The following is a 15,788-nucleotide window of genomic DNA, read 5'->3' as shown; positions in this document are numbered from 1 at the left end:
CCATGTAAATATGCCCCCAAGTTTGCTATCTTTCCTGGTGAGAATGAGATAAATAATTCACCCTTTAACTGTGTGTTGGAGAGTTGGAGTGTTTATTACAATTATTCTCACTTAGAAGGTCTCTTCGTTGATAACAAGCATTGCCATTTTGTTTAGTCTTTCTCAAGTTTAAATCTCAGAAGATGTTTTTATGAAGAGAGTGGACGGAATTCAAGTAACCCATGCTGTGGTTCCTACTTGGGGCATTGCAGATATTATCGTGTGTGTATGTAGTAGAAGTTGAGATCTCTCTGGTAAACCTTTGAATTCTGAAATTTCTTGTTTTTTGATAATTTGGAAATAAATTCATTGTGAATGAGTCTATCTCCATCACCAGTTTTTGAGAACCTACCCTTGCGTAGTATGTTGAAACCTTTAGGTAGTAACTTATTATTATTGACTGTGATGCGTGGATAGAGCAGATGTTTTGTGAGAGGACGAGATGCTAGGCCCTTATTGCATGATAATGCTGATGAGAAGTTGTGTCAGCAAGTGCGAATCCTCAGTTTATTAGGGTCCTGCTTAGATATTGATTGCTGGATGCATGATTTTGGTGTATCTGATGGGCATACAATTCCAAATAACTTTCACATTAAGGTGGTATACAGAGGTTTTGCTAGACTTCTGTTTAAATCATTGTTGTGCTAATTATCTCTGGAAATCGAGCCAGATTGTTGGAAAGCATCCAAATAAATGTCAGATGTGAGTGCCTCAAATGATGTTATCGATTCTCGTGTAAAATTAAAAATATATTCTGGAGCAGTGGATATCTGGATATTGTTTTGTGAATTGTTCAACCTGAGAATCTACTCCGTGGGTTTTGTTATCGCTTTGTTGATGAGATATGACAATTTGAAGGGTCTTACCTAGTCAGGAATATTGTCAAAATATTAATGTTTGGGCTTATAAATGCTGAATCAATTTGAGGAATAATTGATGGGGCAGGTAGATGCACTTTTATTGGATACTGAGGGTCCTGGGGAAATAGCCGATGGAATGGTGCCCTAATGTGAGAGAGGACAGAAGATATTTAAATCAGAGTCATAAAGGAGATAAGGAAGGCATTAAATAGAGGTGAGTTAACATAGTTTTATCTATGTTCCTTGGTGGCCGATTAGTGTGTTAATGCATTATGGGTATTGTAGTCTTGCTTTGCTTCCAATAAACTTATTAAACAGCGATTTACCAACCTTTTCCATATTAAGAGCTACTAATATTTATATACTGAGCTACTAACGCATATTATCATCATTCGTATAGTGACCACTTCAGACGAGATTCCATTATTGTCCATTACATGCAGGATTAAAAGTAGTGACCGCCTCAGTGCATCAGGCCAGGTCAGCAGTAATAATGTACAAAACAAAGCTTCATAAGGTTTTAACTCTGAATGTCTCTTCATGTCATATCAATCATATACACAATACCCACTGAGACATTGAAAAGAATATCAGTGACATGAATTCCCACCTCAAACATTAGCTTATCAGTTCTGAAATAGACATATTTTACTTTTAAATGCATTATTTTGAATTCCGAAAATATATCTAATTCAGCAAAACAAAAGATTTAATTTACACGGTTGGGCTTCATACACGTACCTTGAGAGCTACCAGTAGCTCCCGAGCTGTTGGAGAACATTCAATTAGACTAACACAGCTAAAATCAGTGATTTGAGGTGAAATGTTGAGGACTGAAGGCAGTATCCGTAATGACCTGCAATGAGGTGGCCACCCTATATGATGCTTCTAATGTTAATAGTTTTGGTGGGATACTTAGACCTTGTCTAATGCTTTTGTGACAGTGTGTAGATTATGCAACAAAGGTAGGTAGGTGGGTGGGTGGATGAGTCCACAGCTGTAATATTATGCCTGAGAAAATGTAGATTGGGTCTAGTTCATTCATAAAAAAACAAACCAAAGATAACCTTTGATGAGGAAACAAGTTTAATAGTGATGCTCAGCTCAAATATATCATCCCTGTCCCATCCAGTTGACCTGCCACTCACAGTGATCTGTTGTATAGCTCTTGGAGGCATTTCTGACATTTTTCATACCTTTTCTAATGCTAATTGGAGAGCAAATGAAAATTAGCCCACGTGAACTTCAGGCAGGGGAAAGGAAGCTTTGTAAAAGTTACATTTGGTTAATATTCAATAAAAATCCAACATCACCATTGCATTGAATTTTTAATAACTATTAAAATAGTTGTTTAATTATTTTTCTAGATAGTCCCATTCCCAAGATACAGTATTAAGATTTTAATCTGTACTCTATTTTTCTTCATAGGACAGTTGGACTGCCACAGTGAAAAATAGCTTTTAGGGCTGGCCATTGTAAGGATATGTTAACCAGTGCTTAATTTGAGCTGGTGGTTGCAAGTGGGGCAAACCGGCACTTATTTAAGGGTAGTAGCACTTATTTTTCCATTATGATCCAGAGCAAGTCAAACAAAAGTCACAAAAGTAAAAAATAAGTTACAAAGGGAAAAAGCAGTGGTGAAAAGAACCTCCAAGAGTGAGAAAAAGAGTCAGAGGATGTCTTGTGATGGATTAAAGGGACATGAAGTGTAATCAAGGCTAATCAGCACTTGGTATATGGCCGCAAGCTTCTGAGCAGAACTTTGGGCACCAGCACTATTTCTTTTACAAATTAGGCACTTATGTTAACATTACATTTATACATGTATTACTTTTAAATATCATGCACCCTGTCTTGTGAACTATATGGCCTGCTTTACAGTGACTTATTAATATTTAAAATGGAGGTTTTGATCTGTCCAAAGGGTTTATTTTGGTCAGTCAAATTGAAATGTGTACACTACTACAGTCAGACTACACAGGGTAGGCCTGAAGCCAGGTTTGCTCTGCCACTGTAGTGGATGGCACAATAGACACTGCAGCCCACTGGTGGTATTTACATTTCCAGCCCTGGGTAGGTACTCTTTTACCCTATATAATAAGGGGTATAGGCAAGTTAAATATGCCAATTAGGATTATGCAAATTCAACCATGTTTAAAGGGGGAGCACAAGCACTTTATTACTAGCGAGCAAGAGCAAGTGTGTAATGTTCTAAATCCAAGATATACATATAGTATCCTTTAAAAGTTGGAAAATCAATGGTCACCACACAGAAAAAGACACATTTCCTATCTTAACTGGGGTTCTTTTTCATCTAATTTATTAGCACTTCTAATTCAGTACAACATGACCCACACCATTTCTTGCTTGATGGTTCTGGAAATTACTGACATAGACCAAAATGCCGACCTCGCCTCCAAAGAGGCCCATCTACATAAAACAACACATTTTTGTTTCTTTTTGGACTGTTCTCTGAGGAACATTGCTTATGCGTCTCATACTTTGTGGTATCTTGTCTGGACTTGAGTCTATTGTTGCTTTTGTAAAAATGTTGTATGTTGACATTATGCTGATTGGGTCTCGTGTGCATATATATCTATAATTAATGTGTAAGTTGTGCCTTAATGAAACGCACATTAGTTAAGTTGAATTTGCCCCCTTTATTTTGTATTCTTTTTTATACTTTTCTTCGTTTAGATACTTTGCACACACTAATCTATGTAGTACTGCTTACAGTTTTGTTTTTTGGTTGAGTTGAACCCTAGGGGCATTTTTCTCTTTCCATCTCAATCACAATCAATCAAAATAATACTGCACAAAAAAGTGCTTCATAATGCCGCATCACTTGCCATTTTTGCTACATAATTTGGTTGTCTGTTGCATAATCCTAGTGATTCTGACAATGGTAAAGCTCTGCAGAGTAGTTTGAGGACTTATTATGATAATAAAATCAATATTTCACACCAAATCATTACATATGGATATATTTAATGGGTCCCTGTGAAATACGGATTTTTATACCACTGCATTTTATGAAATAAAGGTATCAAAGCATAACATAAGAGTATAAGATAATGGGACATAGTGTTAGTTTCAGCGGCTTCTAGGATTTCAGGACCAATGCAAGCCTCATCGTAAATTACAAATTAAAAGCAATTTTTCTGGCCTCAAGGCCTCCTTCCCGCTGGTCAAGTTCATGGTAGCCATGGTACACACCCACATCCCTATGACACACCTCTGTATCAGAAAGCAAGGGGAGGCTCACTCACCGCAGTTGAGCAAAGAGTCATTTCCCAAGACAAGTCCCCTTTAGTCTTCCACGTCGGCAGGAGGTGCTCGACCACATGGTAGACACATTGAGCAGGTGTCTACACTCACCCCAGGACTGGTAGCTCATTTTATAACTCCATATGGAAGGCCAGGGATGACCAGAGCTTTTTTAAAGTGAATCAGAAGCTATATCAAATTTGACTCGCAGATGGGCACAGATCGTAGGTTCCTAAGGGATGGCCTCAGGCTGCACTGGTAGGAGAGGTGCCGTCTTCTGCCTTCTCTAGTTTCAGGAGTCCTTCAAAGGCCCAAGGACAGCCCAGGTCTTCAGTCATCCTCGTGACCATAACATTCTCTCTCTCTCTCTCTTCTCTCTCTCTCTCTCTCTCTCTCTCTCTCTCTCTCTCTCTCTCTCTCTCTCTCTCTCTCATACTCTGCACTCCCTATGGGTGGAGGCCATCTGGCTTTGTCTCACACAAGGCAAATTGTCCAAAGAAGTTTGGATGTTTCTCAATCCTTTCTTTCATTAATTTGTTTGTTCTTTTGTGCAGAATATACCCAGGATTTTGGAAATAGAGGCTTAAGGTGTCGGACGTTTGCATTTAAGGTGACAACACAATTACTCTTAGCCCGTAGGTTTCCGCTATTCCCAACACCGCTCCTAGCAATAATCCCGTTTCAAAGAGGATCTTGCAAGGTTTCACACTCCTACAATGGAAAGGATGGGTCACACATAAACACCAACACACGTGGGACTGGCCACACAAAGCTCTTCATTCACAGCTTTGAGAAACTTGAAGAGGGAGGATTATACACAGTTTTTCAATGGAAGATAACCTTACAGACGAGGAGTAATATAGTCAATATAAAGGCGTATGACACTTAAACCTAAACAAATCGGTTATTGCTTCTTAACTAATACTTATTTTATCCACTCCGTTTATATACCTCGGAAGGATAAAGCACTGAGTCAGCCATGCCTGGATCTGTGCCAGTGACCTGCAGATTACAACAACACATATACAGCGGTGGCTTGCACAGCTCGCCAGCCATTACAGTGTAATTAAGTGACCACGATGCTGAAGTTTAAATCTTTCAAACGTATATTTGCAATCTATTTTTTTTGCAGCTATGTTTCTGAAGGTGGAGCACAAGCTTGTTGTCATCATCCAAAACGACCTAATATTTAATGTTTATACCTTTCCATCAACTGCGATAAAATATTTTGATTGCGTAAGATCTGGGCGACATGAGCCCTCTTACAATAAAATAAATCCTTCTAATGTGCAGCATGCTGTTTTCTGATTGGCTTACGATTATAAATAGCATCGCAGATCCTGAAATATCGCGGGATTAGCTTCGCCCACTGAAGAGCCATTGTCTTTGTTTGATGAAGTCCTATTCATATGTCGGCACCCGTCAGCTCAGACTCATGGGAAGAGTTATTTCTGGCATGCACTGTGTCCATGCCAATCCCCCCGTATCAATGGCATTTACAAAATACGTGAATGAAGTATTTTTCCTTGAATAATGTGGAGAGCATGACGATTAAGGGCTATTTTGGTTACCTTTTTTTTACCATTTTCTGGTGCATTCACAGGTTTACAAAATGTTGTAAATCTGGGAATGCAGCAGAGTCCATGGGTGTCGCATGCAAGCACGCCCAGCAACACCCATGTAATGCCCCTTTCACACAAAGCGCGGCATGAAAAGGAGCAGTATTTATAATGACATGAAAAGTCAAGCAGGGGGGCTTTACGTGTCCTTGTAAATATGAAGCACCACATTGTACCGTCGGTGTGTCACAAAAATTGACGCATCGGCGGCGCAAGGTGCTTGTAAATATGCCCCACAATGTTTCTTTTAGAAATATCTTCATGAACAGCGTTCGAAAGTGAGTTATTTAAAAAAAAGAGGTAGAGAAGAAAAACAAGGTCTGCAGTTTTCAAATAAAGTGAGTGCAGATCGGCATATATATACATTGAAGACTTAGCAAGGCAATTAAGCACTTAGGGGCATATTTACAAGCCAGTATTTCACGTGAATAGCACTTCTTACGACGTGAACACAATGAGATGACGGACGGAGTGCTGAAACTTTGCAAACACTCACCCCCGGTCAAATATCTGGGTTGAATCCATCATCATTCATTTCTCTAGCTCACTTCGCCACCCCAGTTTAGACACAGCTATATGCAAATCAGTCTTGCCCTGTGCCTCATCGAAAGAGTCCAGCCCGAACTGCCAAGCCAGGTCCTCCCTGGACCGGTAACAAGTATACTGGAACCGGTTTCGGGCTAACACCCCTCATCAGTCTGGAATCCGGTGGCAAAGTGAGCAAGAGTCCCACATCTGGGCATACCCTGCCAACTTAGGGCGAACAAAGCAAATGCTAGGAGATGATGGTCGGAATGCTGAAACTGTTCAAACACTCACCCCCAGTCAGCTAGGTCTGAACGGAGGTGGCGAAGTGAGCAACAGACTGATGATGGATTCAACCCTGATATGTGACTGGGGGTGAGTGTCTAAAAAGTTTCACCGCTCTGTCCATTATCTCCCAGTGTTTACTTCTTACGACGTTCCTGTGGTAATAGGGGCTTCGCCTTATTTACAAGTCAGAGTTAAGCCACGTCACGTGGCTTAACAGTGCCTTCTAAATAAGACCCCTTTTCACTCTATGCTTAGCGTGAAAGGGCAGGGTAATGGGTGTTGCTGTGGGCTTTCCACTGCAACACCTATTGATTCTGACGCTGCCCCTTATTTACAAGGGAGTCGTAAATAGGAGCTTTAAGACCAGGGAAATTCTGGTCTTACCCTGGCACAATGAGGAAAAATGTTGAATTTCTCCTAGTTTTTGCTATTTTCATGTGAGCAGCTTTGTGCAGCACACATGGAAACAGCATTTGCTGCGTTGTGCAGCAGACATAGAAACCACAAAAGACCAATGATTGTTTATCCACAGGAAGGTCCCCCTTCCGGCACATAAACAATCATTTTAAAAAAATGCTGCTATGCAACTTCTGTCTGTGCTGCATTAAGCTGCACACATGGAAGTTACAAAAATGCATTTTCATATTGTTTGCGTGCAGGAAGAGGGACCTTCCTGTACATAAACATTGTTTGCCTACATTCAGACACCCTTGCACTATAGTGCAAGGGTGCCTGCTTTGACGTTAGGTTGCTAAGTTTAGCACGAGCGCAGGAGGAAATGCAGGCTGCACAATATACCTATAAATATGGTGCAGCCCTGTGTTTCTAAGGTGGTAGAATGAGGCGCGAAGCCAAGAAGGCCAACGCCTCACTCCTCCACTTCCCTTGTAAATATGTCCCTTAAAGTCAAAAGCGAATAGTAAGTGACAATTTTGTATGACAATTTTGTATGCCAGAAAAAAATGTCAGCTTTAATTTTAAAAAGAGAGAATTTAATATTTAGTTTGAGGTTTTCTTAGTTTTTCTAAACCTGGGTATTGGCATTGACTGTGGGCTTAAATCGTGTGTGTATCAATAGGACTAGGAGTTTGACTTGAATATTCCTGACACATCATATAAATATGTATATTTTTTTATGTTTTTAAAAATATATTTTGATTTTTTTTGTGCTCCCATAAACAGTAGCAGCAATATGATTTACACCAATACCAAGGGCCCCATCCTTCTCTGCACTCCCCCACTCCCTCAGGACTAAATACGTGGAAACATTTCATATATGCAGTATTTAGGCGCGTCATAGAGCTCCTCCCCACCTCTGCCTCCCACTACTAACCACTTTGTCTCTCCCACCATGTTTCCACTCATACTCCGCCCCCTCCATGTGCACCTCTTGTATCTCCCCCACAGATTCCCGCCCATTCATATTGGGACCTTGGTGCCCTCACCAATCGACATGTCATATATTAGCTGGTGTGGGCGCATTGTGACATCATGGGATCAAAATATCAATATGACTGTGAGTCCTGCCCTCCTACAGTGTAAAGCTTGGAGGAGGTGGCACATAAGGTGCAAATGTAGTTGTTTGCAAGAAGACCAGCAGTCACAGAACTTTTTAATATGGCTGTGCTTTTTAGACACGCCTCCAAAAATTCCATCAATTTTATTAGCAACAAAATTCTCATCATTTCAACCAAAAATAATCAGGTGAAGTCAATTTTGGTTCAATAAGCTTCCGACCAAATTCCCATGTTACTAATCTGTGGCTGATTACCTGTCATTCAAAGCAGTTCTTTGCGTCAACAACAAATGTATTTTTTGTTTTTATCTTGTAGTAATTGCCCTTCATTTCTGGCATCAGCCTTGGCAAGGGCGACAGCAGACGAAATCCTTCAGAGTGATCTCTCGGTGCACTATTTGCCAAAGCGAGTGGATGGCACAGAAGGCGTCATGCGTAAGTACTGTGACGGGTTCCATGCGGATCCATCTTCCATGTCTAATCTCAGTTCCAGTATTTCTCCTGGAACAGGTCATTCAGTAATCCTTTGCACCCATTCAGTGATAAACACGGGGGCATATGTACAAGCCGCTATTGCCACAGGAACGTCACTTTTTCTGACGTTCCTGTGTTGGCAGGGGCTTTGCTTTATTTACAAGGAAGCGTTAAGCCACTTTAACGTGCCTCTTAAATAAGGCCCCTTTTCACTTTATGCTTAGTGTTAAAAGGGGTGGGCAGCGGGTGTTGCGGTGGGAGTCCCAAAGATAACCTTTCCAAATGAAGGAATGTAATAGCCATAAGGTTTATCTAAGTCTGTATTCCGTGTGTATTCACAGTCTATTGTAACGTTTTCTTCACATTTCAGTGATGGACTAGGAGGGTTGTTCTGCTACTTGTTTCATTATTCCTAAACAAGCTTCCCTGCAACTCTTCTTAATAAACATTTACAGACACAGTGGTTCCATGTCATAATGTCAGGACCACTAATTACTTTGGATGAATCTCAGAAAATTATTCTTGGAGTAGTGTGTATCGAATCGCATTTTAATTACTTGTATATTTTATTTAACTTTTTTTTGGTTGAAAATATTTTAAAAGGCATCACTCTTTTCTAAGTGTCAGAAAGTAAGGCTGTGAGTGCTGTATCCAGCAAACCTATGCTGAGGAACTAGTTCAGGATAACCTCAAAAAAGTTTTTGATTAAGCTGCAGAGCATTCCTTGCACAGTACATTAGTTGTTATGTCAACAGAAGTGCGGTATCTGCTGCATGCTTTTGAAGATGTAATTCATTTGTATAGGTTTGTAAAGTGTTACTTTATCACCTGGTGGTCACTTCGGAGCACTGAAACAGCAAATGATGTAGACATTGAGAAATGTGTTTAAAGTCTGGCCATGCCTCTCTGGTATTTGTCTACCATCACCCTTTATGATTGAGGTTCAATTTTCACTTTCACATGGTCTCGTTTCCTGAGACTAGAACCAGGTTTAACAGACTGATTTTGCATTCTCTGTAGTTTGTCAGTAAGTTTCATAGGGAGACCATTGTACAAGATATTGCAGTAATCAAGGTGTGCTATTACTCAGGTGTGGTCTAGCTTCACTCTATGTTGGGTTTGCAGGAGATCCCCATTTATTTAAATTCTTCAGCTAAGCTTGCAATCCTACCACAATCTATCAGAGGGTTCACATTATTTGGGAATGAGAGAAAACGTATTTGAATGAAACTCTATGAATTCATTAAAATTGGTTTAAATTGATTTGTTTGATTAGTTGTGTTGATGGATTGTTAAATCCAGAGGGTTCATATCTGGCTGGGAAAGACATTGAAAATTTTAAAAAACGGTGCCAAATTTCTGAACTTCTAGTGTAAACTAGAAAAAGCTAAAAAAAAATTGTATTAATTTTCCAGATTATTTTACTCCCAATCAGTCACCAATGACTAAATTACAAAAATCCACATCTTTAAGAGAATGCCCTCTTAGCGATAAGGATTTTCAGAGCACACCATTGAGCACTCTCAAAACCTGCACATATTCTCTTTACTTCAAGCAACCTTTCTCAAGCAACTAAAACACAGGGGGCCTCATTTATGAGAAGTGACGCATCGCTGCATGAAAGCAGCGATGCGTCACTTCTCAGTGCGCCCTCCTTGCGGCATATTGGATGCGTCCTATTTACAGTATGACGCATCATGCCGCAAGGAGTTACAGATACGTCAGTATTTCTGATCTATCTGTAGGCGCAAAAGTGACGCATTGCTGGAGTGTGTCACAAAAGTGACGCAACTCCAGCAATGTGTCCTTTCACATGGGGCAAGCTCCATGTGAAAGTGCCTGCGTCAGTCTCACGCCTGCTGTGAGGCAGGCGTAAGATATTGACACATTTTCACCCTAGAAGTGGTGCAGTGAAATCTCGTAGATTTCACTGCGGCACTTCTACGAGGCTTACTTGAGTGAAAACGACCACCCTGCATACATTATACCTGACGCAGGTATAATGTAGCACAGGGGTTTACAAAGTGACGCATCTCCTTAAATGCGACTTTGTAAATAGGGCGCAACAGGAGGCATGTTTTATGCCGCTGATGCATCACAAAAAAGCACAAAACAGTTGCAAGGCCTCATAAATAAGGCCCAGGGTTTTTCAGACATTTCTCCATAGATGAAAGCAAGAAGTAACTTTTCGACTTTCTAAACCAATCATGTGTAAGGCATGAAGTTATACAGTACAAAAGGCAAAGTTATGTGTAAGAAATTGGGTCACTGGTTAAGGGTGATGAAACCTGTAAAGGGTTGGGGCCCTAGGCCCCTCATACAGTAATAGTAATGGCACAGACACCATAATATAGTCACTAGAACTGGCCCAGGGCATGTTCGCCCGGCCTCTTTTATCAGCAGGGTCACACGTCCTGTGACACCTGTGATGGATGGCTGTGGGGTGGTGTGTAAGCCAGCCCCCTGGGAGTGGTTGGTGTACGCAGATACAGTTAGGGACACTAGAACAGTGACCAGCCAGTCACTATAAACCCCTTTCCAAGCAGCAACCACAATTCTCTGTTACAGTGAAGCCACATGCAAACCCTAAATTAAACTGTGCCCAACCATCTGGTAGCTTGGCACAGAGTAAGTCAGGCTTAACGTAGAGGCAATGTCTAAAGTATGTAAGCTGCAATTCCCAAGTAATAAAGTAAAACACAAGAAAAACTCCACACCAATTTAGAAAAGTAGAGTAAAGTTCCATAAATAATTTAAGACCAAAATACCAAAAATCCAATCAGTAAAATCAGAGATATACAATTTTATTAATCTAAGTTAAAATACAACCAAAAAGTAGAAAGCGGCAACTGTGTTTATCAGGTCAAAGTTCAGGCCAACAGCAATGGAGTGCGTGCCGGCTCCAGGGACCTAGTTAGGCCTGCTGAACGAGAGTATCTTAAATCCTGGTTGCGAAGTCCTGCGGCTCGGATGCGTCCCGCAGTGGAGATTCCTAGGAGCTGCAAAGATGCAATGCAAGGTCGATGGCAGTATGCCTTTAGGATACCAGTTATACTTTTCACTTATCCTTCCTTTTCACTTCCTAACTGGATCAGAATGTATTTATGAGGCATTGTAAAATTGTTGTGTGAGGTTTGCTTCAAACATTTCTTTTAGAAACTGGATTTTTGGTCGGCCAGGGCAAGTGCCAATGTCGGGCAGAAACCACCACTCTAGTCAGGATAAGGGAGTTACACTCCTAAAATAACCCCTGCTAACCCCCTTGGTAGCTTGGCACAAGCATTCAGGCTTATCTTAGAGGCAGTGTGTAAAGCATTTGCACAGAACCAACAGTAATACAGTGTAAGCACTCCAAAAGGACACTACACCAGTTTAGAAAAATATCCAATATTTTATATACTTAGACAAGACCAAAAACAATATAAATCAGAAATACAGTACTTAAAAATCTTTGGTTATCAAAATATGCTTGAAAAATAGTTCCTTGATGTCGATAGCTCCGTCTGGGGATATCACGGCGTCCTGAGCAAACAAATTTAAACAGTTCTGGCTGACCGCAGCATCGCGGGCCAGCTACGGTGTCGGGAAAACCCACAAACAGTACCTTTTAGAAATGCAGGGCATCAGCGACACTCGTTGAACTTCCGAAAGCACGGCGTCCGCAGGCGTCGGTTCCGTACGTCGGTGCAGGAGTCGTCGGGACCCTCGAAGTCACACATGTTGCAGATCGGTCTCCTCTCTGTTGAGGTGAGGAGCGCTGGCGTCGGCAGGAATCAGGTGCTGCGGTGCAAAGTGCAGCAGTGCGGTGCCCTCAGGTCGCGGTGCCAGCGGCGGCTTGGTGGCAGTGTCAGATGGCATTGTCGGTGAGACCAGGGTCGAAGTGAATGCGGTGCTCGTCGTGGTGCTGGCAGGTCGCGGTGCAAGCAGCAGCGTAGTCGTTGCTGAAGCGTTTTCGTCAGCTAATGAACTGGAATCAATGGTGCGGGGTGAGGGCGGTGCGTTGTGTAACTTTATGAGCGGTGCCCTCGTGCCACGATGCAAGCAGCGGTGTAGATTCCAGCGTGGAGCGGCGTTGTCAGAGATACCAAGGTGTCGTCATGAAGGAAGGCAGTGCGGAGTGCGGTGCCCACAGGTCGCGGTGCGAGCAGCGGCTTGGTGGAGGCGTCAGTAGGTGTTGTTGGTGAGACCAGGATCGCATGAGGGCGGTACCCTCTGCAGTGTCTTCAGGACACGGATTCGGCAGTGGCCGTAGACTGCGTTGGGTTGCTTTTTGCGCCTGCTGCAGCACAAAACACACAGTCCCTAGTGCTGGGGGCAGAAGAGCTTGTAGTCTTTGCTGTTCCTGAGACTTCTTGAACAGGGGGCAAGCTCTTACTCAAGCCCTTGGAGAAACTCACAAAAGTAGATTGCAGAAATTTCAGTCCAGTCTTTTCAATGCCCAAGACAGAAGCAGCCAGTGCAGGCCAACATAGCAAAGCACACAGCAATGTGGTAGAACCTCCTCACAGCTTCTCCAGCTCTTCTTCTTGGTCCAAAAGAGTTCTAAAGTTCAGGGATCAGGGCCCCAGTATTTATATCCCAAAATCCTTTGATCTCTTAGACAGAGAGTGTCTGTGCCCAGCCAGAACCAGTTCTGCCTTCTCTGGTGTGACCTCCTGGCAGGAGGTGAAGCCGGCATGGTCAGAGGCTGGCCAGACCCTCTGAGTTGCAAGGAAATGTCCTCCCCCTTCCCCAATTGCAGCCTAGGTATATTCAGCCCTTACCTGACCCACCTAGACTATCTTGAGCCACTCCCGCTCCCCACCCTTCTGTCATCTAAAACCCAGACTCCAGCAGAGGCACAGGGAATGACTGACAAAGAAAATTCCTACTTTCGAAAAAAGTGCTATTTTCAAACACCGAATGTAAAAATCACCTCAACTAAAAGATGCATCTTTAGATTCTGAGTTCAGGCATACTAAACTTTGTTGTCCTAACTAATTTCCTGGGCCAGTTTTGTTAATGAGAAGTTATAAACAAACTCCCATTCCATCCTATGGGGAACAGGTAGCCTTTCAATAGCGAAAAACGGAATTGGCCATAATTCGCTATCAGGACATGCCACACACACCAGGGCATGTCCTACCTTTCTCATACAGTGCACCTGGCCCACAGGGGAACTTGGGCCTACCTTAGGGGTGCTGTCATGTAAGAAAAGGGAAGGTAAGGGACGGGCAAGTGTGCGCACTGGCCAAGTCGACATGGCAGTTACAAACTGCGCGAAAACTCCGCAATGGCGGATCTGAGTTACCTTTTCAGGCTACTCACGTGGGTGGCACAATCAGTGCTGCAGACCTACTAGTAGCATTTGTTTCACATGCCCTGGCACACTCAGTGCACTTTACTATGCACTAACAAGTAAATCAAATACCCAATCAGGGAAATACCAATCCATAACACCATTTACCACAGGAGCACTTGCACTTTACCACTGATCAGCTGTGAGAAAAGTGCGCAGAAACACTACGCCATCAAAAACAGAGTCAAAACCGGGAGGTCAGAAAGCAAAATCTCAGGGTAACCATGCCAAAAGATGCAAAGTCTAACACGTCACCTCCAGCTGAAAGTATGGAGAACTACCCACCCTCCTGGGAGTTCTCTTCACTAAGGCAGAAGAAACTGGACGGACCATCTGCATTGGAGTGTTCTGTGCCAGGACGGTGTTCCACCATAAAGGCCATTCCCTGTAGGGAGATGGATCACCTTAGCAGTTTTGGATTCTCCCTCCTCATTTGCATCAACCGTCCGAGGGGCCTGTGGTCTGTCTGAACCCGGAAGTGTGTCCCAAAGAAGTATGGCCTCAGCTTCTTCAGTGCCCAGACCACAGCGAAAGCTTCCCTTTCTATGGCACTCTACCTCTGTTCCCTGAGGAGTAAGGAAGTGTACAGGCTGGTACGCTTCCTTATTTCAGTACAGGCTGGTCTAGGCCAGCAAAAACAGAGTCAAAACCGGGAGGTCAGAAAGCAAAAACTCAGGGGAAACACGCCAAAAGATGCCAAGTCTAACAATTACACATAAAAATAAAGTGGAATTCACAAGCAATAAAGGGTAGCATTTGTGGAATGAAAGCAATAATATATATAAGCACTCATTTCTATGGAAGCTTTTTCATACCAGCTTCAGCACTAAAAGGATTTTCATATGTCATACTGTGATGACTGCATATTTTGTATGTTATTGTACCCTTGGCATATACTGAAGGTCACAGCTAGCATAATGGACAGATTTAACTCCCAAAATAGGGAAGTTAACGGTATAATTCCATCTTCACTGGCACTGTAGCGTTTCCAGTTACATAGCCTTTTTGCAAACATGAATTACCTTTGCTGCAATTTTGAAGAACCTGTTGTGAAAATCTACATTTGCTGGGACAGAAACGCCTGCATTGAATTCAACTGCACTAGCTCGACCTATGCCAATGAAACTTGGAAGGGAGAAAGGTTTCTACCTCTGAGAAAAGTTTGAAAGAAAAGGTAAACAGTCAGTGCATTTTACAGCACAATTCCCACATAATGAGGAGTTTCTTTAGGTGCACAAATTCCCTCATGGTGTGTTCGGAAAGCCTTGTTTTGCACCAGGGGTTTTGTGTTTACCCTCTTCAAGGGCACTTTGGAAACAGAACATTTGGCTATAGTCACAAACTGCACTTTGCAGGATATTTTGTGGTACTCTAGCATTTTGTATTGTTTGTAGTACTAGTACTCACAAAATATGTGCAAAGGGTACTTTAATTTTCTATTTGGAGATCTCCGCCTCATAGAGGGAATCTCTGTAAACATAGGTATGCTTTTTAGTAGTAAATGTGGGAGAGATGGGCTAGTGGCTGCAAAATGAGGAATATTTATGACTAAAGGGGAGAGGTTCAGGGATGTGTAACCACTTCCATGCTTGTGACAAGGTCAACTCGTCATGGGTTTTACCTGCCCTGTGCTTATGACGAATTGACCTTGTCACAAACAATGGGATTTTGAGAAATCCAGCGTAGGAGGGGGACTATAGTCTAGCAACGATGCGGGTAAGGAGGTGTTAAAGTAAGGAATAGGGAGGAGTATAGGGAGCGACATGCACCCACTAAAGAGTAAGCCCACTTTTATCCACAAACAACATTTTTTTCACTACTGCTAAAAAGGACCCAAAACAGTAATACATGTATTCCTCAGA

At 42.3% G+C, this 15,788-nt stretch overlaps 1 protein-coding gene across 1 annotated transcript in view; it reads left to right on the top strand.

The window, feature by feature from the left end:
* The window catches only part of PPM1E (protein phosphatase, Mg2+/Mn2+ dependent 1E), a 632,124-nt gene that overhangs the window by 295,328 nt on the left and 321,008 nt on the right, over window positions 1-15,788 (top strand). The window contains exon 2 of the mRNA XM_086954986.1: window positions 8,431-8,549. Within this exon, the coding sequence (XP_086811112.1) occupies window positions 8,431-8,549 (119 nt within the window). The remainder of the gene's footprint in view (window positions 1-8,430; window positions 8,550-15,788) is intronic.

This window comes from Lissotriton vulgaris, chromosome 2_1 (genome assembly GCF_964263255.1).
Source record: "Lissotriton vulgaris chromosome 2_1, aLisVul1.2, whole genome shotgun sequence".
NCBI classification, from domain to species: domain Eukaryota; kingdom Metazoa; phylum Chordata; class Amphibia; order Caudata; family Salamandridae; genus Lissotriton; species Lissotriton vulgaris.
The sequence above is the reverse complement of the archived record's forward strand: the minus strand, read 5'-3'. Positions and strand labels throughout refer to the sequence as shown.